Source organism: Dipodomys spectabilis, unplaced genomic scaffold (genome assembly GCF_019054845.1).
Source record: "Dipodomys spectabilis isolate Male_0828 unplaced genomic scaffold, ASM1905484v1 ptg000032l, whole genome shotgun sequence".
NCBI classification, from domain to species: domain Eukaryota; kingdom Metazoa; phylum Chordata; class Mammalia; order Rodentia; family Heteromyidae; genus Dipodomys; species Dipodomys spectabilis.
In genome coordinates, this window is record NW_024870709.1 from 11,881,296 (window position 1) to 11,905,950 (window position 24,655).

The 24,655-nt window shown below is 34.4% G+C and overlaps 1 protein-coding gene across 6 annotated transcripts in view; it reads left to right on the forward strand.

The window, feature by feature from the left end:
* Nucleotides 1–24,655, forward strand: part of Robo2 (roundabout guidance receptor 2) — a 513,941-nt gene that overhangs the window by 360,603 nt on the left and 128,683 nt on the right. For all 6 annotated transcript variants that reach the window (XM_042676828.1, XM_042676829.1, XM_042676832.1 and 3 more), the window contains one exon: nt 11,125–11,263. In XM_042676828.1, the coding sequence (XP_042532762.1) occupies nt 11,125–11,263 (139 nt within the window). The remainder of the gene's footprint in view (nt 1–11,124; nt 11,264–24,655) is intronic.

The window sequence follows — 24,655 nt, forward strand, 5'->3', positions numbered from 1 at the left end:
TTTTCCATGTCTTTCCATTTCCTAACAAGTTGGGCAGTGTCATTCTTTCTGATGGAGGCATAGAATTCCATTGTGTATATATACCACATTTTCTTGATCCATTCATCTACTGAGGGGCATCCTGGTTGGTTCCATATCTTAGCTATGGTAAATAATGCTGCAATAAACATAGTTGTGCTGGTAGTTTTAGTATGGTCTTGTTTGTGATCATTTGGGTAAATGCCCAAAAGTAGGATTGCTGGGTCATAGGGGAGCTCTATGTGGAGTCTTTTGAGGATCTCCATATTACTTTCCAAAGTGGTTCAACAAGTTTACACTCCCACCAACAATGCAGGGTTCCCTTCTGTCCACATCCCCTCCAGCATCTGTTGCTATTAAAGTTCTTGATTATAGCCATTCTAACTGGGGTGAGGTGGTATCTCAATGTTGTTTTGATTTGCATTTCTTTTATGGCTAGAGAGGTTGGGCATTTCTTCATGTGTCTATTGGCCATCCTACTTTCCTCTTCAGAGAAGTTTCTCTTTATGTCTTTGGCTCATTTATTTATTGGGCAGTTGTTTCTTTGAGGATTTGTTGTTGGGAGATTTACTTAGAAAGTGGCAAAACCTCCCATGCTCCTGGGTTGGAAGGATCAACATCGTGAAAATGGCAATACTTCCTAAGGCTATCTACAAATTCCATGCGATACCTATCAATATTCCAACCTCATTCTTCAAGAAAATAAAAGAGGCAATCCAAAAATTCATATGGAACAATAAAAGACCCTGAATAGCAAAAACGATCCTTAACAGAAAGAACAGTGCGAGAGGAATATCAATACCAAATTTCAAATTCTACTACCATGCCATAGTAATCAAAACAGCTTGTTACTGGCACAAGAACAGACCTCAGGACCAATGGACTAGAATCGAAAACCCAGAAATGAACCTACAGGCCTATAGCCATCTAATTGTCGATAAGGGAGTTAAAAAATAAAATGGAAGAAAGACAGCCTCTTCAGTAAATGGTGCTGGCAAAATTGGTTAACTACTTGTAGAAAACTAAAGCTAGATCCTTATATATCATCCTCTACCAGAATCAACTCCAAATGGATCAAAGACCTCAGAGTCAAAGCAGACACTCTGAAAACATTACAGGATGGAATAGGAGATACCCTAGGTCTTGTTGGCACAGGCCGAAATTTTCTTAATAGAAACCCCGAAACCCAACAATTCAAAGAAAGGTTGGACCAATGCGATTGCATGAAATTGCAGGGCTTCTGCCTGGCAAAGGACATACCTAGCAAGATCAATAGAAAGCACATGGATTGGGAGAAAATCTTCATGAGCCATACAATGGACAAGGGTCTCATATCTAAAATATACCTGGAACTCAAAAAATTAAATCCCCAACACAATTCCACTTTTTGCTTTTGTTTGGACGGGAAATAGTGTAATTAAGAGTCTCAAAGACTCCTGGGCTGGCTTTGAACCAGATCCTCTAGTCTCAGCCTTCTGAGCTAGCTAGTCTTACAAGCAACCTGGCAAATTATTGTGTTCTTAAAAAATTTTGTTCGGTGTTAGTATTATATTAACAGTATTCACGATTGTATTTATTCATGATATATTAATATCCTTGTTTTTGGTCCTTATCCAGGACCTGTATAAAGGTAACCAAAACTTTGTGCAGTCGCTAAAAAAGCTTCTTTTGCAGATTATGAGATATCATCCCTAGTGTAATTGGAATGCCATAATGAAAAGAGATATATTATGATTTCCATTACATCTCAAGAGTTAGGGTTGTGCTTTATGAATATGTACCAGAGTGCAGGTTTCTCTATTCAATCACTCTGAGTACTGAGTAATCTCTGCTAATACTTCCTGTGGATACTAAGCAGCTTGAAGTCTCAAAGGACAAAGCCAGGAGAAATGTCATATTTTATTAAAAGAACTGAATGGTAAAAATAAAATTGTTCAAATTGGATCTAAAATTATGTCCTGCAGAGCTCAGAAAAGTATCAGTGTGACCCTAAATTTTATGCAGTCTTTTTGAGATATCTCAAACTGTGTTCCACTCTATAATGAGTAAAATAAGGTTTTGCCTGTTAAAATATGAAATTAGTGATCACTGAACATTAACACTGGAAGTCTTTTATTTAAAGAGACACTCACTACTATTTTTTTCCTGTAACTACTACAAGCTTTACAGTTGAAAAACACTGCAATTTATTAGTACAGATTACCTTCAGAGGGAAATTCAAAGGGTATAATATTATCCAAGCAATTATACCTACCAATATTGAGTTTATATTGAAATATTTACCCTACTCTTTCTAAAGATATGATGAAAATTGCAGGAGACACCTAAATATGTCAGGGGCTATAGAGTAACTTCTAAATTATTTTGAAAATAGCTATCAACCAAAGAGATTGAATTTGTCTAGAGGCAGTTCCTCTGGAAGAATTGATTTAAAAAGCTGAGAAACGTTTATCTGATGGTGTAAACTAGTCAGAACTGACTTGAGGTGTTATAAATACAATATTAAGTTGAGGACAAAACTGAAATTCCATTATTGATAACAAAACAACATCTAACTCAGAAAAATAGAAAAGAGAAAGGATGACCCAGATCAACGATGTAATAGAATTGTGTGACAATTCTTTCTTTACCTTGGCTTTCTAGTCTTAGGTAACATGAAATATTGCTATTCATGGTGAGGATTTCTTCATTCTATTTTGAGCTCTTATATCCAGGACATGCATTCTTTTTAACTATCTCATCATTAAATATTATCATTTCTGGCCTAATATGTATAAAACTGATGACATTTTACACTCTATCTCCGCACGTTTATTTTCATGTAGCAGAGGTTTTTCAACAACCTTTGCAACTCAAGCTTTGCCTTAAGAAATATTCAATAGAAAAAATATTTTATTGCTCAAAAAATAAAACTCACTCATGAAGGGCAAGAACAGGATAAGAATAAATGTTCTTTTCCTACACAATAGCTAGGTATTTTCTAAGACATGTTGGTAGAAAAAAAATTCCTCACTTTTCAAGTATTTGGGTTCTTTAGTAAGTGTGGAAGTCTCACATTTTATTTTCCATTAAAAATTTCAATTTTAACTACCCAATAAGTGGGCTGAAGACTTACAGAGAAACTTCTCTGAAGAGAAAATAAGGATGGCTAATAAACACATGAAGAAATGCCCAACCTTCCTAGCCATAAAAGAAATGCAAGTCAAAACAACATTGAGATACCACCTCACCCCAGTAAGAATGGCTATAATAAAGAACTCTAATAAAAACAGCTGCTGGAGGGGCTGTAGAGAGAGGGGAACTCTACTGAATTGTTGGTGGGAGTGTAAATTTGTTCAACCACTTTAGAAAGTAATATGGAGGTTCCTCAAAAGACTCCACATAGAGTTCCCCTATGACCCAGCAATCCTACTTTTGGGCATTTACCCAAATGATCACAAACAAGACCATACTAAAGCTAACAGCACAACTATGTTTATTGCAGCATTATTTACCATAGCTAAGATATGGAACCAACCAGGATGCCCCTCAGTAGATGAATGGATCAAGAAAATGTGGTATATATACACAATGGAATTCTATGCCTCCATCAGAAAGAATGACATTGCCCAACTTGTTAGGAAATGGAAAGACATGGAAAAAATTATATTAAGTGAAGTAAGCCAAGCCCAAAGAAACATAGGTCTCATGGCTTCCCTTATTTGCAATAACTAGTATATGTCTGAGACATGCAGAAAAGGTCAGATAAATTGATGTTAGGTGAAATGAACCCCAAGATAAGGACTCAAATGGTTTTTCTTTCTTGCTATTTTTCCTAACATATTTATAAGATGATTTCTTTGTTGGTTTGTATGTCCCTCACCCACGGTATAACCCCTGTTTTCATTGTATTTGATGTTGGTATAATTTGTGGAGGGGAAGGGAAAAAGCAAATCGTTCAATTAGGGATACAGGTGTACCCATCGTAACAATGAGATGTACAAGTTGTTATGTCAAAATAGAACTTTACAACTTAGGCGCTGGGGGGAAGATTGGGAGGTGGAGGAGATGGGAAGGGATGGGAAGGAGAAACAAAGAAGGAGGCAACAATGCCTGATAAAAAATATATTCATTACCTTGCTCATGTAATTGTAACCCCTCTGTATGGTATTTTCACAATAAAAAGCTAAAATATTCTTTTTTGACAAAGATATGATCAATGTAAATAATTTTGTAAAAGTTCTTGTACCATGCACCATGAGTTATTTGTTCTCTTTGTCTTCGGAAGTATTTTATGCTGGTGAAATCATAACCTAGTTCAGTGGACACTCTAAAATGTAAAAATTAAAATGTAATATCCTGTTTTATAAAAATGATGCTAAACTCCATGGCATATTCTAGACATTAAATGATATATGCCTTATGCCTTACAGTTTACATTTACTATTTAGTTTCCTGTATTTGTTCTGAAAAATACCACAATTCTGATCATATATCTTTATATGTAATCAGTGATGCTTTCAGACTGTGAACTTGGCAATTGGTTGGAGGTGAGGACAGCGATCAGCACTGTGGATATGAATTTTCAGTTATTGGGTAACCATTGATAGAAAGATAATTATGTGTAATATTTTAACATTTGTGGCTTTCATGAAATAATTAAAAATATAAGGTGTTCTTAAAATCAGTATGATTTAGGAACAGGGCTGGGAAGGTGGGTCACTGGTAGATTGCTTACCTTGTGTGCATGGGGCCCTAGGTTTGATTCCTCAGCACCACATAGGCAGAAAAGGCAGGAAGCACTGCTGTGGCTCAAGTGGTAGAGCACTGGCCTTGAGCTCAAGAGCTGAAGGACAGCAACCAGGCCCAGAGTTCAGACCCCACGACCAAAAAAAAAAAAAAAAAATCAGTATGATTTAGGAACAATATAGACTTTTCTTGAGTAGAAATTTTGAGCCCATTCTATGTGCTAGATCTTGTTCAAATGCTGAAATATTGTGAAGAGTGACAGAAAGGATGCCGGTTTTCAAGTAGACTCTCTATGCCATGTTATAGGGAGTCACATGAGACTTCGCTTCTAGCATACAATAATTATGGCATTTATTTTTGCTGTTTGTTTGGTTTCATTTTCCCCTCAGAAAACACTTAACTATATTGATCTTTGCTTCCTTGGACGACTTTCCTCAGAAAGAGAAAATTATTGGCAAAAAGTTTAATGTTCTCAGGATTTAGTTAATCATATTCTGATGGGCTGAATATGGTTCAATATACTTGTTTTTTTTTTTTTTTTGACGATACAGTGTTAGCATTCAATGGCTTTGCCCAACACTCACACCTGCATAAGCAAGGAAAATCAGCTAGGCCAGCCCCCTGACATTCTTAGTTAATACACATTATAGTGTGGCAGGTCTTGCTGTAGCAACCAATGTCAAGACAAGGTTTACAAGCAGTGGTTAGGCCTAATGTCTTTTTATTGCATAGCTCTATTCTTATAGGACATAAAGGACTCTACCTATGCAATTATTGCTACAACACTATTTTTACAATGTCAAGTAAAGTTTATTTTGAAATCACCAAGGTCATCCTAGAAATAGATGTCATGGCACAGCCATGGGCCATTTTACAACCATTTCTAGTAGCTGAAATCCATTAAAATATTTCTCAACTGGATACTTAGTTTTCTTCAAAGTAACATACAAATAAGAAACAAGAAATATTATATATATTTACATATCTATCTATATATCCACAGTTTGGATTTATGATATTTTGTATTTATTTGGACATTTTCCTTTCTGAATAATGTTTGTGAAACTACAATAAGACTTGGCATTTTATTGTATTACAACAGTTTACCTATTTGGATTTTTCTCAATGTGAATTTGGACCTAAGTAGGAAAGTATTTTACAGAATAACAGACTGGCAAGCAGTACTATTGTCTCAAGAGAGATTAGCCTTATAAGCAAGTTATGCAGGTAATTCAAATCCAGTTACTCTCATAGAAAAAAATGTTAATTGCATTGGCAAAGACATTGCCTCTGATCAACCCATGGTTAGAAAATTAGAAATCAGCCCATTCAGAGGAATACTAACTTAATTGATAAGCTGTGCACAGACAGCCCTCGGGATTTCTCCCCTTGCTGTTCAATATGTGGTCGGTCAGACATGAGGTGAGGCCATGGAAAAAGCTCAGTAACCTTATTTTGACATGCTTTAAAATTAAGTTTGCTTGATGTTCAATAGATCAAGATTTTCCTACATATTTATATTAGTTGTACAGCGCATATGGGGACAATTTCTATGCACATAAATGTGTATTGAATGTGATTGCCTTATTTTCAACTTAATTCTTAATACTTCTGATTTTCTATTTCTTTGCAGATGATCTTAGTACAAAAATGGATACCCAAGCCACTTTGTTTTGGATTTGTAATTCAAATCTAATAGAGCTTGGCTTCCAATTGTCTTGTGACATCAGTAGCTGCTAAAAATACAAACTATTTAAAATATATGTTCCACTTGGACAATTTCTTCTATCTTAAGTTTTCATGTTTCTGATTCTCCAGATTTGGGGGCATAAAATCTGGTTAGGAATAGAAGAAAACCATTCTTACAAAAATAGGTTCTTATATTGAAAGCAAATAAGCCAAACCTAGTTTTTAACCTATTGTTTTCTGTAGAGAGTCTATAAAAATTGCAAAGCACAAGGCAAGTTTAAGATAGTTAAATTGGGATAAATGGAATAATAAATAATAGTTTCAAGATGTTTAGTGAAATGTGTGTTACAAATATTTGCAGATAACACTTTCAAATTTTGTGAACAATCTCCAGTTTATCTTTGTTGGAAGGCATATCTCACAATGCAGTGGTGTTAAACCCATCTTTATGTGCCATGTGTAAGCAAGTGACTTAGGTCGTGTTTATTCTTGAATCCATTTTCTTCTATCAATTGAATGATATTCTCTACCATTAGCAAGTGTCAGGCTTCCAAAACTTGTGCATTACACCTTTTCTGATATTATCTAGTTGCTTAGCACCTCTACTTGCCTTGAAGACAAAAGAAAAGAGTGAAAGATCATTGTGAAGTTTTTCATTCCTGTGAAGTTCATCAGAACAGCAGCAGGGGATCCAGTACCTTTCTTTCTTGAAATTATAAATCAGGTATTTCTTCGTGTCTCCATAGAACTCAGTGGAGGTTAGAATTTGGCTGCTGACAAAATATAAAATCATTACAAAACCTGTTTCTGTCCCCTAAAGAGAAATACAACTTCATTTTCCAAACATGACTAATATAAAGCTTTCCTTTTAGATGAATTATTTAGATTAATTATCCAATTGCAATACTCTGACAAGCACATATTAAGGGAAGCATATAAAAACCTTGCTTGAAAATAATATGTTTACTGTAATGATGCTAGTCTTATGAACTATTTTGTAATTTATTTTTCACCCAACAGATTTCTATGGAAAGGTTCCATGTGAGACAAAAAGGTAGCTTCACCATTCCAGAAGTTTAACAGATTTTCAGTGTAGGAATTTGCAGTGATTTATTATTTTATTATTTTTTTCTTTTGGTTTTTGTTCTTGTGTTGTGAGTCTGGAACTCTAACTTAGTTTCTGATGCTTTGCTTATTGGCCAGCACTCTACCAACTGAGCCATAGCTCCAACCCTGCAGTGATTTGTTCTGAAGTTCCTCATTTTCCAATTCTTACATTGCTAGAATTCTATATATTTACTTTTGTTACATTTTAGATATCAATATTCTTGTTCTTTACTGTCATAGGGTATCTATAAATATTGGTTCTTTTAGTTCCTTCAATATTCATGCTTTCTCTTACTAATTACTAATGTTATCGTGTCTCTAGCTTCAGTCAAAATAACTTTAGCTTCTTATTATTTTAATGATATTAACATTATATTTCTGACAAAATTTTTTTTACCAAAAAATATTCACTCATTCTTTAGATAGTTTAATGAAACTGTCATTGCTACAGATGCTATTATATTTCACTTAATTTTATTAATTTAGAATTAAATTGGGTTCCAGTAGTACCAACTACGCTAATATTGGCTTAAACATAGCAGTTCATTTTTCTCATGACCACTAATACACAGGTATGTTTATGCACATGCACATGTACCATATCCATATTTTGCCTGCTAATGAATTAAAAATATTAAATGGAAAGTTGAGGATCTTTTTTATACTTTTCTTTTTCACCTTTATGTAAGGTAAGACAGTTTTGAATCTCTTAATTCTCCCACTCCTTCCAAAACCCCAGAATCACTCTCATTGTAAACTAATTTTCTTGGCCTTTGTCATTACCCAGTTTTTATTTATCTTTCACAGGTATAGCAATATGACCTTTCTCATTTCCTTATTTAAAGGTTGTAACTACGGCTTATAAGATTTTAACCACTCTCTCACCTGAGGGCAAAATCCACATTCCTTGACTTGGCATACAAATCCTTCATGGCCATGTCACTTTTGGCTTCATCTTCTAGCATTTTTCTGATTAAATTAAGCTGCTGGCTATTCACCAGCAACTAAGCTTGAAACCTAGGATGAGAGAGCTGAATTCACATGTGCTGAATGAATGGATGATGAAGACTTCTCTGTCTTGTTCCCTCCATATGTCATGTTATAACATAATTCCTCCTGTAACATCAGAGAGGGCAAGAAGTGTCTCCTCTTGATAAGTCATGTTTCAATCCCAAATGATATCAGTACCAGTTAAGTCCTCTTTAACATTGGGTTAAAACTTATTTTTAAGCTGGACACTGGTGGCTCACACATGTAATCCTAACTCTTCAGGAGGCTGAGATCTGAGGAACATGATTAAAAACCAGCCCGGGCAGAAAAGTCCGTGAGACTCTGATCTCAAATAAACCACTAGAAAACCAGAAGTGGTGCTGTGGCTCAAGCGGTAGAGCGCTCACCTTGAGCTGAAGAGTGCAGGGAGGTGGCTAGGCCCAGAGTTCAAGCCCCACGACCGACAAAAGAAAAAGAAAAAACTTATTTTTGAGCGAGTGGGATCAGTGCACCTACATGTTAGCACAGAAATAGCCAATCCTACTTTCTATGCTAATGGATCATTTATATTATTAGCATTTGGAAAACCCATGAAAATATACTAATCCTACTACCTGCTTACTGTCAGAAACAGCAGCATAGTATCAAATATATACTTTAAATAGCTGTACTGAGCATGCCCAGAATTCAATAAAATAACTTGAAATCACACACCCAATGTACACATTTGTGTTCTATTCTTGGTTGCATATTTTGCTGTTAATAAATTTTGATCACTGGATCATTAGATGGAACTTGTTCTAGATTTCAAGGATTATTTATACACTACATTCAAACCACTTCCCTGAGAAAAATGCTATTTTATAACTTGTAAGTTTAGAGTCTCAGAATACAGGTAGTAGAATATCTGCAGGCTTGTAGTTTGAAGAAAAATTGACAGCTATTATCTAATGTTCTGTGGAACATTTCATTTCTTTTTTTTGTCAGTCGTGGGGCTTGAACTCTGGGCTTGGGAACTGTCCCTCAGCTCTTCAGCTCAAGGCTAACACTCTACCACTTGAGCCATAGCCCTACTTCCGGTTTTCTGCTGGCTTATTGGAGATAAGAGTCTCACAGACTTCCCTGCCCAGGCTTGGCTTTGAACCATGATTCTCAGATCTCAGCCTCCTGAGTAGCTAGGATTATAGGCATGAGCCACTGGCTCCCGGCTTTCAATTCTTTTTGATTGCCCCTGATAGTTGACTTAAAAATAAAATAAAGGATCATTGAACTTGAAATTTAAACATTTGTTCTACAAATGTGGCTTGTGACTTAGTCATGAAAATCAGTCTATTAAAATTTTGTCCTACATTGCTACTATCAATGTGTTATTTTAAATTGTTTTTCTTCAGTTTTTCTGATATATATTTACATACATACATATGTGTGTGCGTAAGTGTGTGCATGTGTGTGTGTTTGTGTTTGTATGAATGAGACTTTTTGTGTCACTATATGGATGACTCTAAATTAGGGAGCTTGAAACTGAAGTCCTAATGGCTAAATATGACCAGATGGCCAGATAAATTTTGTCAACTCCCTATGGGTCTCATCTTTCTTTGCCTTGATTTAGTTCTTTTTCTACTTCACTAAGTAGATACACGTGCTAATAAAATTGAAGTGGCAATTTTCCCAGTATTACACCATTATCAATAAAGAAAAAAGTTGCAATAGGAAGAAATTATAACTGTTTAGGAAAATATTAAATACCCTTTTTAATATTTCTTTTAGATAGTAGGACTCATGCACTCAGAAATGTATTTTCCTACTACTGTATGTAGAAGAGTAGTAGAATATAATTTAACAGCCAGATGTATATTAACAAAAGAATAAAATATGTGTATATATATGTACGTATATGTATATATGAAATATAAGAGTCATAAAAATGAGTAAGTAGCTCAGACATTTAGGAGATCATTGGAGAAGACTTCAGACTATAATATACAACAGTACTTAGTTCCCAATAATTAGTAATAGCAATATTTATATTTAAGAAAACAAATAGTCATCTCTGCATAGCTCCTACATATTTTGTTAAAATATTCATGGATATATTGGGTCCCTGTGCAATAAGAAATTAGATCAAAATATTTATAACATGTGAGAGTATAATTTTTTAGCATTTTGGTGGAATATTAATGTTTACTGCTTTTTAATGGTTTTCATCAGTTTTACGCTTTAGTTTTCCCTCTCTGAGCAGCTACAATAGATTGATTTAGCCATTGCAAAACATTAAATGTAGTGTTCTAATATCTTGTGACAGGGTTCCCCTGATTTGGCTCAAAATTTAGTGAAAAGGGTAAAATTAAATTTTTCCCCACAAGTTTGCATGGTCTTATTTATTGAAAACCCATAGTTTCTCCTGTGCTTAAAAACATTTCATTTTATTCAGTTGTATGACATGAACAAGACCATATCAGACACAGTGAACAGATGTAGATTTAGGACCTATATACTAAAAATAAACCATATGTTTCCTTTACTTTTTCTTTGATTTACTAAAAGCATGAACATCTATCTCTTTCTATTTCTTTGTTCCCCTCCCTTCCCAAGAACGACCCACATTTCTCAGGAGGCCAATTAACCAGGTGGTATTGGAGGAAGAAGCTGTAGAATTTCGGTGCCAAGTTCAAGGAGATCCTCAACCAGCTGTGAGGTGGAAAAAAGATGATGCAGACTTGCCAAGAGGAAGGTAAGACCATTGTGGGATAGAAAATTGTTAGATGACCAATGAATGATTGACAAAGAAAAAGACACGGTTCTGCCACCAGATATATACATACATACATATATATATATACATATAGTATTGTTTCCAGATATGTGACTTATATGTGCACTCTACATATTGGCCCTGTGCACATTAAAATCTTTTGATGACTTTCTTTTCAATGACTATGCACACTAAGGCCTGACCCTTCATTCTGTTACTCCCAAGTGCCAAGAATTCCTGAAGTGCTTGCTTTTCACATGGTTTCTTGTAGGTTGATTGTTCTTACTACTGAATTCTAGACAATCCATCCCATTCCATCAATCAATGATAGACCTGTTTCCATGTATTTCACTCACATGGAAGCCATCTGCCTTTCTTTAATTCCCAAGGCATCTTTAACAAAAGGCTGACCCTTAAGAGTAGTAACAAGAAAAAGGCAGAAAGTAGATGACATCACTGTCCATTCAGGGGGATTTCCCTTTCGGGACCTCTGGGCATTTTCTCTTCCCATTTCTTCCTGGAGACATACATTTAATCACTTACTCACTCTTGCCAAATGGTAAACTCAATTTTTCAACTATCTACAGTATCCCCAACCTGCATATTCTATTCCCTTACCATATTTTGAAATTTTTTTTGTTCTTTAAATTTTCCTAAAATTTTGATGTATAGATTTGAATAAGTTATCAGATCCCACAGAAAGAACAGTATGTTTTAATGATTTGTTTGCTTTTCATTTTTCATTTTCATTTTTCATTCATGCCTACTGATATTACATTTATCATACTTACCATAACCATTATATAAAAGTGTATAACTTGCATTTTTATTTTTGTCTTCTATTTTCTCATTCTAAAAAAATTGGATTTCAATAAACTGATTGAATTAAATATACTTGCACACAAGCCAGAGGCTTTTGTGTGTGCATTTATCAGCAACATTGTGGATATTTTGCTCAACTCGTGTACTCATTTTAAAATCCAAATTCTATACACCTTAGGTCTGAGGTACTATACTTTGTTTCTAAAGGCATACAATCAATGACACTGAATTAAAATTTTAACTATTTAGTGAGAATTTCCTTATAATCTACCGGTATAAGGGAAATTTTCAGTTAATTTTTTGGTTTTAATAGCAGAGAAACTCGCCCCTGATTTTGATTGGTTTTTGAATATTTGTTTGTTTGTTTATTTTGTTCAGTTACTTGGATTTAGTTACTTTGCTGCCAGACATTTGCCTATAAAATCAGGAGAGGTTAGTGAATATGAGGCTCCTTATGTTTGCTCAGTGGAGAAGCAGCTCAAGAACCAAGGAAATTCTTGCAGAATTGAGTTGTTGACATCTATTCTTATGTATAACAAAAACCTTATTCAAATTTGAGAGCACATAACTAGTGACTCTTCAGTGTTGACATGTGAGTATCTATATTATAATAGAATACAGTCAAGCATAGACAACAATTACTCTTTAATACTGAGTGCATGTATCTTTGTTCACTCTTTTTAAAAGGTTACTTTCGGAAAAATACTTGACTTAAAGCAAGCACACATAGTTCCTGTACACTTTGAACCCATTTCACTTACTGCCAGTGTCTATGAAACATTATCTCCTCTAATGAACAGATGTTCAGACATGATAATAAATTGCAATATAAACATTTTTTGGATTTCCCCACTCTGATTAATATCCTTTTTCTGCTCCAACATTCAGTCCAAGGTATTTACTTAGTAGAATATCATATTTAGTTCTGTTTTCCAAATTTCTGTGGACTATGACACAATCTTAGTGTTTTCTAGTTTTCATGACCTTGAAAATATTGACAGGATGCATTGGGTTGACATGCTGTAATGTGTCCCCTAAACCTGGGTTTGCTTTTTTTGTGTGTGTGTAATTAGACTGGATTTATGGCTTTTAGAAAGAATGTCACAAAACTCAGGTATTTTCCTGATCTGCTTTGTACTTGATATCCAAAGAAATTTACTGTTGGCCAATCCAATAATAATTGTTAAATAATAAACTCAAATTGAGGAAAAATTAAAAAGTAAAGAGTTGTAAAACTAATTTAATATTTCTGTGTTTTTGGACAAAGATAAAATGATAGCTAATTAAGCCTAGATTGATTTTTCCCCTATTTACTGTTTTTGTGAAGGCAAAAACCTGACAGCTTTAGCTATTACACTATTCTATGTCAAATTCACTTGTTTCATTAGATAAAACACACATACACATCAGACAATAGCATCCAAGTTAGATATTCAAAATGTGTGATATTAAGCTCTTGCAACACAGAATTTAAATTTTGAGGAACTCTCATCTCTCCTAACTTCCTTTACAACATTTTCATAATGTTGGCTTCTGTTCTACTAATGGCATAGTGCTTGTTTGAGTAGCTAATATTTTTAATGTGTTAGTCAAATAGAAGTGCTTTGTAAGCTTTAAATTGTTGTGTTAGAAAGGCTTAGAGCATGAATCAGCGCCCTGCAGAAATTGAGGTCAGTATTTGTATCATGATATTTCCAAGGAGATTATTCATTCTTAGGTTTGCATGTATTAGCATAAGCTTCCTTTATGCGTAATGATGGGGAAAGAGACCTCTTTACTTGCTGTGGAATAAGAGGAGTTTTAGCTAACCACCCACTAAATCCACAACATTGATTCTGATACATTATTTAGGTCTGGGATGAGGGAGATAGCCATTGTTCTTTCATAAGCAGTTGGTGTGGAGGATGACATATTTTTGGCTTACTGCTTAATGAAATTCGAATAAGGTCTGTGTAGTGGTTCATACTTAACACATTTAGAGTAAAGCTTTGTAGGGCAGCTGCATAGCCTGTAATTACTATGTAAGTAATATGTGACTATTTTTTTTAGAGCCAAGAAAAGCTTTTCAACTCAAGTTTAAATTTATGAAATGCTGTGATAGCTATTTAAACCTTCAGCACAGAATAGGATATCTATGCCAAACTTTCAGTAACCAGAGATAAATTTAGGGTAGCATTATTTTCCCTGCGGTGAAAAATACATTTTACAGGAATATACATGCATCTCTTTCTTTTATTTAGTCATAAACTCCTGAATTTTCTCAGTAGCTGACATTAATTGTGAGAGAGGTAGATTAAAAACTTTTGTTATATTAGAATGTTTTGATTATTTAGGAGCATAGAAGAATCTTTAAAAATAATTCTTTGCTCAACTAGACAAAAGCTGTTTTGTGTGTTGATTTTCTGTATGAAAAAATGAACAATATTAAATAGAAAATGAGGCATGGTAACAATGTTTGATAAAAATTTACTCATAACCTTACTCTTGTAATTGTAACCCCTCTATAATTACCCTTAGAATAAAATTTTTAAAAATTACACTATATGGATTCTTATCAAAATATTAATTTAGTTATTTCTCAATTAGTACTTGTAATTGTATACATCAGAATAAAAAAGTTACTGAAACTTACTGACCATGAAAATGATCATTTTGTGTTAATCAGGTAGATTAATGAGTTGAAATAAATCAACACTATTTTATTTATCAAGGAAAAGAATTTTATACACCAATATGAAGATAATATAAGGAAAGTGAGCAAAAGAGAAAAGGCACTTGATAGTTTAACAATGATTAAGATATTGAAAAACACAATTTTTAAAAACAAGTTAAATTGTGAAAATTTGGCCCACATGTATCAGTTGGCTCTAGTTTGTGATGCAAAGTCATTTTTGCAAAGTAAAAGTATTATTTTTCATTCTTATATCTAAAAAATATAAGAATGAAAAATAATACAGGCACTATGGAAAATTATTTGTATGTTAAAAACATTAGAAAAACAAATAAACAGAGGTAGAATTAGTTAGTTCCTTGAGTGCTTCATCTTTCTTTCTCAGGGTTCCTAGATTATTAAGCTCACTATTACTCCTTATGATCAAGGAATTATCAGTGTAACTTTTCAGTAGGTATTTTACCTGATAGAAGCTGTCAGTACTTATAATAAATGATGCCTTGTTCTAATTTATACATCTTTCTACCTTAAGGTAAATAAAATATCTTGTTAAACTAGAAATATATATGTACCAAAGCCCCATAAAAATATATTAACACAAGAAACAACAACAAATGTACTAACAAAGAAACAAGGATAGCAACTCTATAATATTTTGTGCTATCAGTACAGAAGAGAATTTTAGAAACCTCTTTTAGAATTTGAGTAAAGAGTGATTAGTAGAATTACTAATTATAATTTCCTTTACGTGTGTTTGTGTGTGTGTGTGTGTGTGCGCGCTTGCGCTCCTGTGCCTGTATCAGGACTTGAACTCAGGGCCTCAGCACTGTCCCTGAGGTTTTTCACTCAAGGTTGGTGCTCTTCTACTTGAACTCCAGCTCAACTTCTGACATTTTGGTGATTAACTGGAAATGAGAGTCTTATAACTTTCCTGTCCAGTCTATCTTTGAACTGTGATCCTCAGCCTATTGAGTAGTTAGGATTACAGGCTCAGCTACTGGCACCTGGACTTTTGTGCATGTGTGCTATAATTAGGTCTTGAATTCAGCCCTCATGGTAAGCTCTTTTGCCTGTAGCTGACATTGTATAATTTGAGCCATGCCTCTAGTCTTGCTTTTTGTTGGTTACTTTGGAGATGGAGACTCAAAGACTTTTCCATTTGGGCTGGCTTTGAAACATGATCTTGGAGATCTCAGCTTCCCCAGTAGCTAGGATTATAAGCATGAGCTACTGACACCCAGCTTAATTGTGATTCTTATTTGAACATATCAGCACAGTCTGTATTTCAGTTAATGATTGCAGTCTTTAAAGAACTGTTACTTGGAGATCTTATATCTCTCATCAATCATATAGTTTTCCACATGTCACCATTAGTTAGTGCCACAGTTTCTTTTATTCCATTTTTACTTATTTTCTAAACCAATGCTAATGTGACACTAAGGTCCTCCAGGAGGATCTATAGTGGCAGAGGAATGCCCATAATAGCTTGTCAGAGAAAAAAGGAAATAAAATATGCCATTTACCTTCTTATGTAAGCCTGCAAATTCTAAATGCTGTTGATAGCTTGCACGTAGAAGATATAATTCATGAATATTTCATAAAACAGAACAAGGACTAGAGAATAAGCATTTCAAGATATATAGTGCAAGACTCTTATCAGTTTTCTTGAATGCATTGACAAATTCCTTTTTCTAAAGTCTATTTTAAGGGAGACTTCTTAGAGTTCTTAGTTCCATGAAATGTGAGATTCTCAGCAATATATGATTCTTTAAGAAAAGAAACTGAATAGAACCACTTGCCTTCAGTAGCACTTTTGCACAAAGTGGTTCTTCCCATGTAGCCCTGGAAAATGTCCTTATATTAATTGTCTGGAGGTTCCATTGTTTAGAGCATGTCCTGTTGGGATGCAGGGATTCTAAACAGGTGCTCAGCTACCCTGCTGAAGACATCAGTGTTTTGCCCATTTTGTATGCACCTCAAGGACAGGTGGTAGTTTGGATGGCTGATTTTGCTGGTTTTTGATGACAGTGCAATTAAAATGATTTTAGAGAAAGAAAGGGGAAAAAAGAAACAGGAGAAAGATATTTGAATGAGGCATTTAATAAAACAGGACTAGTCCTCTTTTAAGAATTAGCTATATGAAGAATGATGAGAATCTAAATTCTGTGATACAGTAGCCACTTCTGTCAGTCTGAAAAGATTGGCAACTGCAAGGGTCATTACTTATGGGATCTTTTTATACAGATAACAATAGAATGAAGGATTATTTAGTCTGTTGCTCAGAATGTTGATCCTTAGGGCTGGTCCTTTTCCTATTTGTATCCATGTAGTTACACTCTCATCTCTGAAAAGGATGCTGAAAAGAGTTCTCTACCACTAACTAGGAATATGACCTTGACGAGCTGTTTAAACTCTGTGTTTGCCATACCAAAGACACGGCCAACAATGCAGTAGGATTATCTTTTGCTTGACTCATCTGTACTCTATATGTTAAATCTATGATATAACTATCTTAAAGTGCTGTAAGCATTGTAAAATGGATTTATGTACAGGGTATCCCAGTTTTATAATTATTCATAATATAGTAGCCTTCACTAGTAATACAGAGAATTACAAAGAAAAAAAGTTAACGCTAAAAAGCAAAAAGTTCCAAATTTTTATTCAATAATTACATATTCTTCTTTCTTGGTCAAATCTTTTCATGCAAATAATAAAATATTGATGGTTTAATAGATGTCACTTTTGCTTTTAAGTTCTATGGATTCATTTACAAACATTAGTAGCTAGGTTGGTAAGCCTACATGTTGCCAGGCATTTTCTGCCTCTAGATATGGTATCCTAACTCAGGGTAAACAGAATTATAAGCTTGGCCATTTATATTTCAGGCATTATACTATACTAATTTTTAATGGTGCTGAGAAAACCATCCTTGTATAAGGAGAAATATGTAATGAGAAAAGCAAATGATTTTAGAAAATTTACTCTCAACCATATTCTCTAAATGGATTAAGTGGATTGTTTTAATAAATAATATTATGATATAATATTAGTCCCATTTGAGAAGTGTGGAAACAGTTGTATCAGTGGTTTTCCAAGTCTAACATTGTTGTTCGATGAAGATGTTGATTTGGAACCTGTCTGATATAAAATATATATTTTAGACCAATAAAATCCATTATTTTGTAATCACTAATTCTTTATGGGCTTGAGCTACTTATACATTTTATATTTTAGATCATAGTTTATATAACTAGCTACAAATACTGTATTATGAATATTTATACCATAGGAATACTATGTGTTGTTACTGTTAAAGGTAATTTTAGAGCAATTCCATAAGCTATGAATATAGTATCTTGGTATTTTGAAAATTAAAATTTGGACCAATACAAGTAACTTTCTTGGAATCTGAAGATAGAGATTTTGTTTACAAACAGAATTAATTAGAAACTTTCAAAGGGTTGCCAGAATGGTACTTTTTTGTGTTTTAATCAAATAGGTGCTAATAGTTGCTGTCAACACATAACTAATTGCCACCTAGGGTGGGGAATGCAAGTTGCCTGGTCCTGTGACCACATTGGTCCATCTGTTGAGACTCTCAGCTTAGAACAATGCTGCAAATGGTATCCAATTTGGGCTTTGGCCAGTGGTCAACTAACAAGCTGGGACATATTTGGAATATGAAGTGCCTTGAAGTCAGAAATGCTCTGATGTCCATTAACTGACAGCTCTTATGTTGTATGCTGGTAGTGCCAAGACCAGGTGCCAGGTTTTGGAGCAAAAGGATCTATCTGAGTGCCACCTGTCATTGTCTGATATCGGAGCCACTGTTGGTATAGTTCTTCCATCAAAACAGGACATGTTACAGGATTCAGGCTGAGGTCAAGAAAGACTCCGGGGCATTTTATATTAGCTCAAATTGTCAGACATACCTGAGGCTTGTCAGAAGATAGCCACCCTAGTTTGTAGGTGAAAATGAAGGTTTACCACTAAAGATTTTATTCCTTGTTCTGAGGTTCTTCCTTTAAAAAATAAATGTACAGGGCTGGGAAGGTGGCTCAGTGGTAGAGTGCTTGTCTTGCATGCCTGAGGCCCTGGGTTCGATTCCTCAGCACCACAAAAGAAAAAAGAAAAAAAAAAGCTGGAAGTGGCACTGTGGCTCAAGTGGTAGAGCAGTAACCTTGAGCTGAAGAGCTGAGGGATAGCGCTCAGGCCCAGAGTTCAAGACCCACAACCGGACCCCCCCCAAAAAAATGTACAAAACAAAATTTTTGCAAATTAAATATATTAGTACAGTATCAAATTCATGTGTTGTTAGAATAATTTAAATACTTTTTAAGGATCTCAGCATTTCTCTTGAAGTCTATGTCTGACTGCTTTTTTTGGTTGTTTTTAATTCCTGGTAAAATTAGTTATAATAGAGGACAGTAGATTTTAGTAAAGCTATATTCTTTTCCTATTATTTGACACATTTCACAAAACTGGTCTAAATACCAATGAGTAGTCACCTCTGTGAAATAAGTTGACTCAGATGGTTTCTGTGGTATTTTAAATTCATAAATTCCATGAAAACAGCATAAAATGATTGGAAATGCATGATAATACTTTTTTTAATAAGAGGGAAAAAACTCAAAAAATTGAAATTTATGGGCCATATGCAGAAAACTAAAGCTACCCATATACATGTAATATAATCTCATATACACATAATACAATATATATTATATATAATATAACATATATAATATATAATACAATATATATTATCTTGGGAAACCATTTTTAATGACTTTCATATATCTGACAAATTTCATGTTTATTTTCACCATGATTTTAAGTTCACTGTTGTGTTTGACCTTCAATTCTTTTTTTTTTGTTGGTCATGGGGCTTGAACTCTGGGCTTGGGCACTATCCCTGCGCTCTTCAGCTCAAGGCAAGCGCTCTACCACTTGAGCCACAGCACCACTTCTGGTTTTCTAGTGGTTTAATGGAGAGAAGAGCCTCACAGACTTTTCTGTCCTGGCTGGCTTTGAACCATGTTCCTCAGATCTCAGCCTCCTTCAATGCTTATGTAGGCATGTTTTTGTCCTTTCATTTCCCATAACCAAATATGAATAAATTTTTCCATAGTATTTACACTAAGCATTCAACATTTATATTCTAGTAACTTTAAGATGGCCAAAGATATAAAGATTTATATATACAAATGTGACAACTGCTACACAATGAGCATAGGTGTACCAAGGACACTCCTCTAGAAATGGGCCTGAAATATGAGCTCTTAAGCCCAAACACTGACTATTGCCTACAGGCATTAAGCCCTACCAAATTTTGTTTGTATTTTTCACTTGGTATTGAAGATTAAGAAAAGAAAAATTAGCATATGCTTGCTAAGAAGTATTACTTTTATCACAAAATTACAAAACCTATTTGGGTAGCAAAGTATATACTAAATATTTTTATTATATGATATTGGTTTATATTGATTAGCTTTAAATCACATAAATTGATCATACAAATAAATTTGTACCTTTCTCTTTCCAAAATATTTTTCTTTGTTTATGGGAACAAAGTTTAAAACAGTTCTATTTTTTCCCCTTAAGGAACATTTAAAGTCAATATATTCTTATCTCCCTTTCAATGTGTATCAGGGGAAAATAAAAAGTCATTGGAAAAAATGCTTGCTAATAAAAATAATCAATTCGTATTAGTAGAATTATGAATCTTTCAAGTGTATGGAAAATTTAATTCTTTTTTTTTTCATGTGCATAGTGAAAATACTGCTCAGAACCCATTTGAATTTACTAAAAAATTTTTTTTTAATTTTTTTTTATTGTGAAAATACTGTACAGAGGGGTTACAATTACATAAATATTTTAAAATATTTTTTTCTTTTTAAAAATTTTAAATATATATTTTTTATTGTAAAGATACCGTACAGAGGTGTTAGTTACTTGAGCAAGGTAATGACTCCATTTCCTATCAAAGTTTGTTACTCCCTCCTTTGTTTTCCCCTACCATCCCTTTCCTCCCCACCTCCAACTACTCCTCCAATCTCCCCCCTGCCTCCCCTCTTCCCCACAAAGTTGTAAAGTTCATTTTCAACATAGTGTTTTGTACATCTCATTGTTGCAATGAGTCATCCTGTATCCTTATTTCAGCATTTTGTTAATACAATATTTTCTTGATAATCTGATTAAAATAATTCCAAAAAGTTATAAATTTACAGACAGGATTGAATATTAGCCTTTGTATCTTATATATAATATATGTATAACATTTATGATATTATATATATATATTTTTTTCATATAATGTTCTTTCAGGTAAAGTTGCTTTCTAATTCAGTTACACACATCAACTTATGAATTGAAAGAGCGCAGAAGGGAAAAGATAAAGAAAAAAATTGAGACCCAGTGTTACTAAGACCTGAAAAATGTGTGAATAAATTTGTTAGTATGTAAAGGAGATGTAACTATGAAAGCTAAGAGATTAGAGTGCACTCAAAATATTTTAGTATTGTACCATGCTTCATTACTGTAAAGTCAGTTATTAGAGAAGTCTCATTTAGTTGACACAGGATTAACTCAATGGAGTTTATTTCAAAAGGTATTGTCAGGACTTAAACTATTTCAGGAGGTTGAAGCCAGATGGAAAAGCTTTAGAGAACATAACCAAGTACCCTATGGTTTATTTTGAGTGGAGGATAGAGGAGGATCCATTCAATTCAAGAATGTTAGATAGATAAGGCTCTAATATGAAAGCTTAAATTCCAACTGAAGAGTTTAAGCTATTTGCAGGTAATATGGGTTCACTGAGCACATTAAATTGAAAGGTATTTGTCCCTATATTTAGAAATATATTTATTATATTTCTGGATAGGGAGCAGAGGAAGTTTAGAGGCAGGCACAACTCATAGGTGGCTATTAGAAAAGTATGACATTCAGGTGTTTTCTGTGAAAATAGTAAAGTAGATATTAATGTTAGTTTCAATCCAAAGAAAAACATCTTAAAAACTGGCAATTAATTGTATGCTTGGGCTAATGAGAAAAGAGAAATATAAACTAATGCTGATGTTTATAATTTAGGAGAATGAGTGAAAGGCATTGTGCCAAAATAACAAAAAAGTCAGAAGACTCATTGCTTATTCTAGTCAGTTTTAATCAGATAATGGGATCTAATATCACTGAATTCAACAGAGAATTGACTATGAGATCCGAAAGTGCTTTTTTATTCTGCATTAAAGAAAAAAATATTTCCAGATTAATTATGATACATCTTCAGTGGTAAGATGCTTTCTTAATTTTAAAGATGCTAAAATATAAAAAATATGCTTCTTAAACGTATTATAATACTAATAACTGATGTTTATAAGTGCTCTCCATGTAACTTATTTAATTGCTGCATATATCTGGTATTTTTGTCATCACTAGTTTACAAATACAAAATCTAAAGGACCAATTTAAGTAGTAGAGAGAGATTTGATTTAAAACATAACAGCTCCAAAGCTCACTGAGCTTATAACTAATGTTCTCAACAGCCTTCAAGAATGAGTTTGCTAGCACGGGTGGCTCACGACTATAATCCTAGCTGCTCAGTCGGCTGAGATCAGAGGATTGCAGTTCAAAGCCAGCCCAGGCAGGAAAGTCCATGAAACTCTTATCTCCAATAAACCACCAGAAAACCAGAAGTGGACTGTAACTCAAGTGGTAGAGCTGAAGAGCTGAGGGACAGTGCCCAGGCCGAGTTCAAACCTCACAACTGACCAAAAAAAAAGAGTTCTTTCCTTCAGTAAAGGAAAAATCTGGAAGCTTAGATATATGGAGCATCTTATTCAAGGCCATGGGTCCACAGGGTGACCAAGCCTAAAATCCTGACACTTTAATGTTAAATGCTATTCTCATTTTCCATTGTGGATCTGGAGCACTGTTCCTTCCATATTTTACTCAACAGCTGTTGATTTTTGATGTTGTTGTAATTTGGGTTCTTGAATTAATACATATCATGATAGAAAATGATACTGAGTGCATCAGTATTATAATTTTCTAGTTTTCTATTTGATCAGATTTCTTTGCTATATTTATTTTCAATCACAGTTTCCTAACCCTCTTTCCAATATCTGATGTTCACTAGTTATGCATTTGAATACAGTGGTTTCTCGATTCGGGGAATTGACAATTGTATATTTGACAGCATCTGGATTAATTTCTGAATAAGAGTTCCTCAAATCTAGAGGATGGATGCCAGAGTCCTGCTGGCTGGACATCCTGCATTGTATACAAAACTCCTACAGAGGGGCTGGGAAGGTGGCTCAGTGGTAGAGTGCTTGCCTCACATGCATGAGGCCCCGAGTTCATAAGCAGAAACAGCTGGAAGTGGTGCTGTGGCTCAAGTGGTAGAGTGCTAGCCTTGAGCTGAAGAGCCCAGGGACAGCACCCAGGCCCAGAGTTCAGGCCTCATGACAAACAACAACAACAACAAAACTCCTACAGAGAGTAATTCTCCTGCAATGAATATTCAGGCCCAAAATGTCAATAATGCTCAATGAAAGAAAACCTAATGTCGTGAGAAGCTGAATCGAAGCATTGCTCAATTAAATGTTTCTTACCCAAGCTTTGCTATTGCTTTTAAAATTAGGGCAAAATAATAGAATATATTTCAATGGAACATGTTTGTAATATAATAATCTTTTCTTACTTCCTCCAAAGGTTACCCCAGGTGAGATGGACAAATAATAGCATGATTGGATTCAACATCTACATGTCATCAGTTAATTAAAAATGAAAACCCTTTTATTCCCTCATGACTTCAGATGAGTCTATATTTTGCATGCTTTCTAGAATATATAAAGAATTACTCCTTATACTTCTTCCTTATTAAATAGTTGAGGATCTGATTTAATTAATCAGGTTGACTTTAATTAGATGGATGTGCAAGCCTTCTTTTTCAAGTGGATCTGCCTACCCACAGGTTATGCGGCACATTTAATGATCAGTAGAAGCATCCATCCCTCCTTTATCATGGTAAAGTCCTAATTTTTTTTATTTTTTATTTTTTTGCCGGTCAGGGGGCCTGAACTCTGGGCCTGGGCACTGTCCCTCAGCTCTTCAGCTCAAGGCTCGTGCTCTACCACTTGATCCACAGTGCCACTTCCAGCTTTTTCTGCTTATATGGTTCTGAGGAATCAAACCCAGGTCCTCATGCATGCAAGGCAAGCACTCTACCACCAAGCCACCTTCCCAGCCCCTTGTCCTAAATTATTTCAAGTCACATTTTATGAAAATCTTCCTGTGGCAAAATTTTTTTAAAAAGAGCCTTTTCAGTTTCCCTGAGCATATACCAAATTCAACACATTTCTTGCTACAGTTCAGCTATTGCTCAGTTTGAACATTGACAAAGGATACTTCCTAAGAGTTTGTCCCACAAAGTTAGTGAGGCCACTTACCATTTCAGAAATCCAATTTAACACAAACGTGTGTTAGTTTCTTATGGCACAGATCCATCCAGGTACTCTAGTCTCAGAGGGTCCAGCAATGTGATCTGCTATTAGAACACTTTACGAGCTATGAATTCTGTGGATTCCTGTCTACTTAATCCCCAAAGTCTTTTTGTAAAAGGACTTAAAGTTAAGGTTAATTGCTAACTAAATACCTGACTGTGAGATCTATTCCCTTTTACACATTTGATATTGCAATTTCTAGCCTTAATGCAAAACCAAATTATCTTGAAAGAACTTAAGCCAATGAGATAATTATTTCAAAGTGGAAGGATAATTGAACCTGATTCCATGACTTTATTTGTTCCAACATGCTTTGCTTAATTGTGGTATTTTTGCATTTTTACTGTAAAATTTCCAACAGCCCCATGAGTAGATACC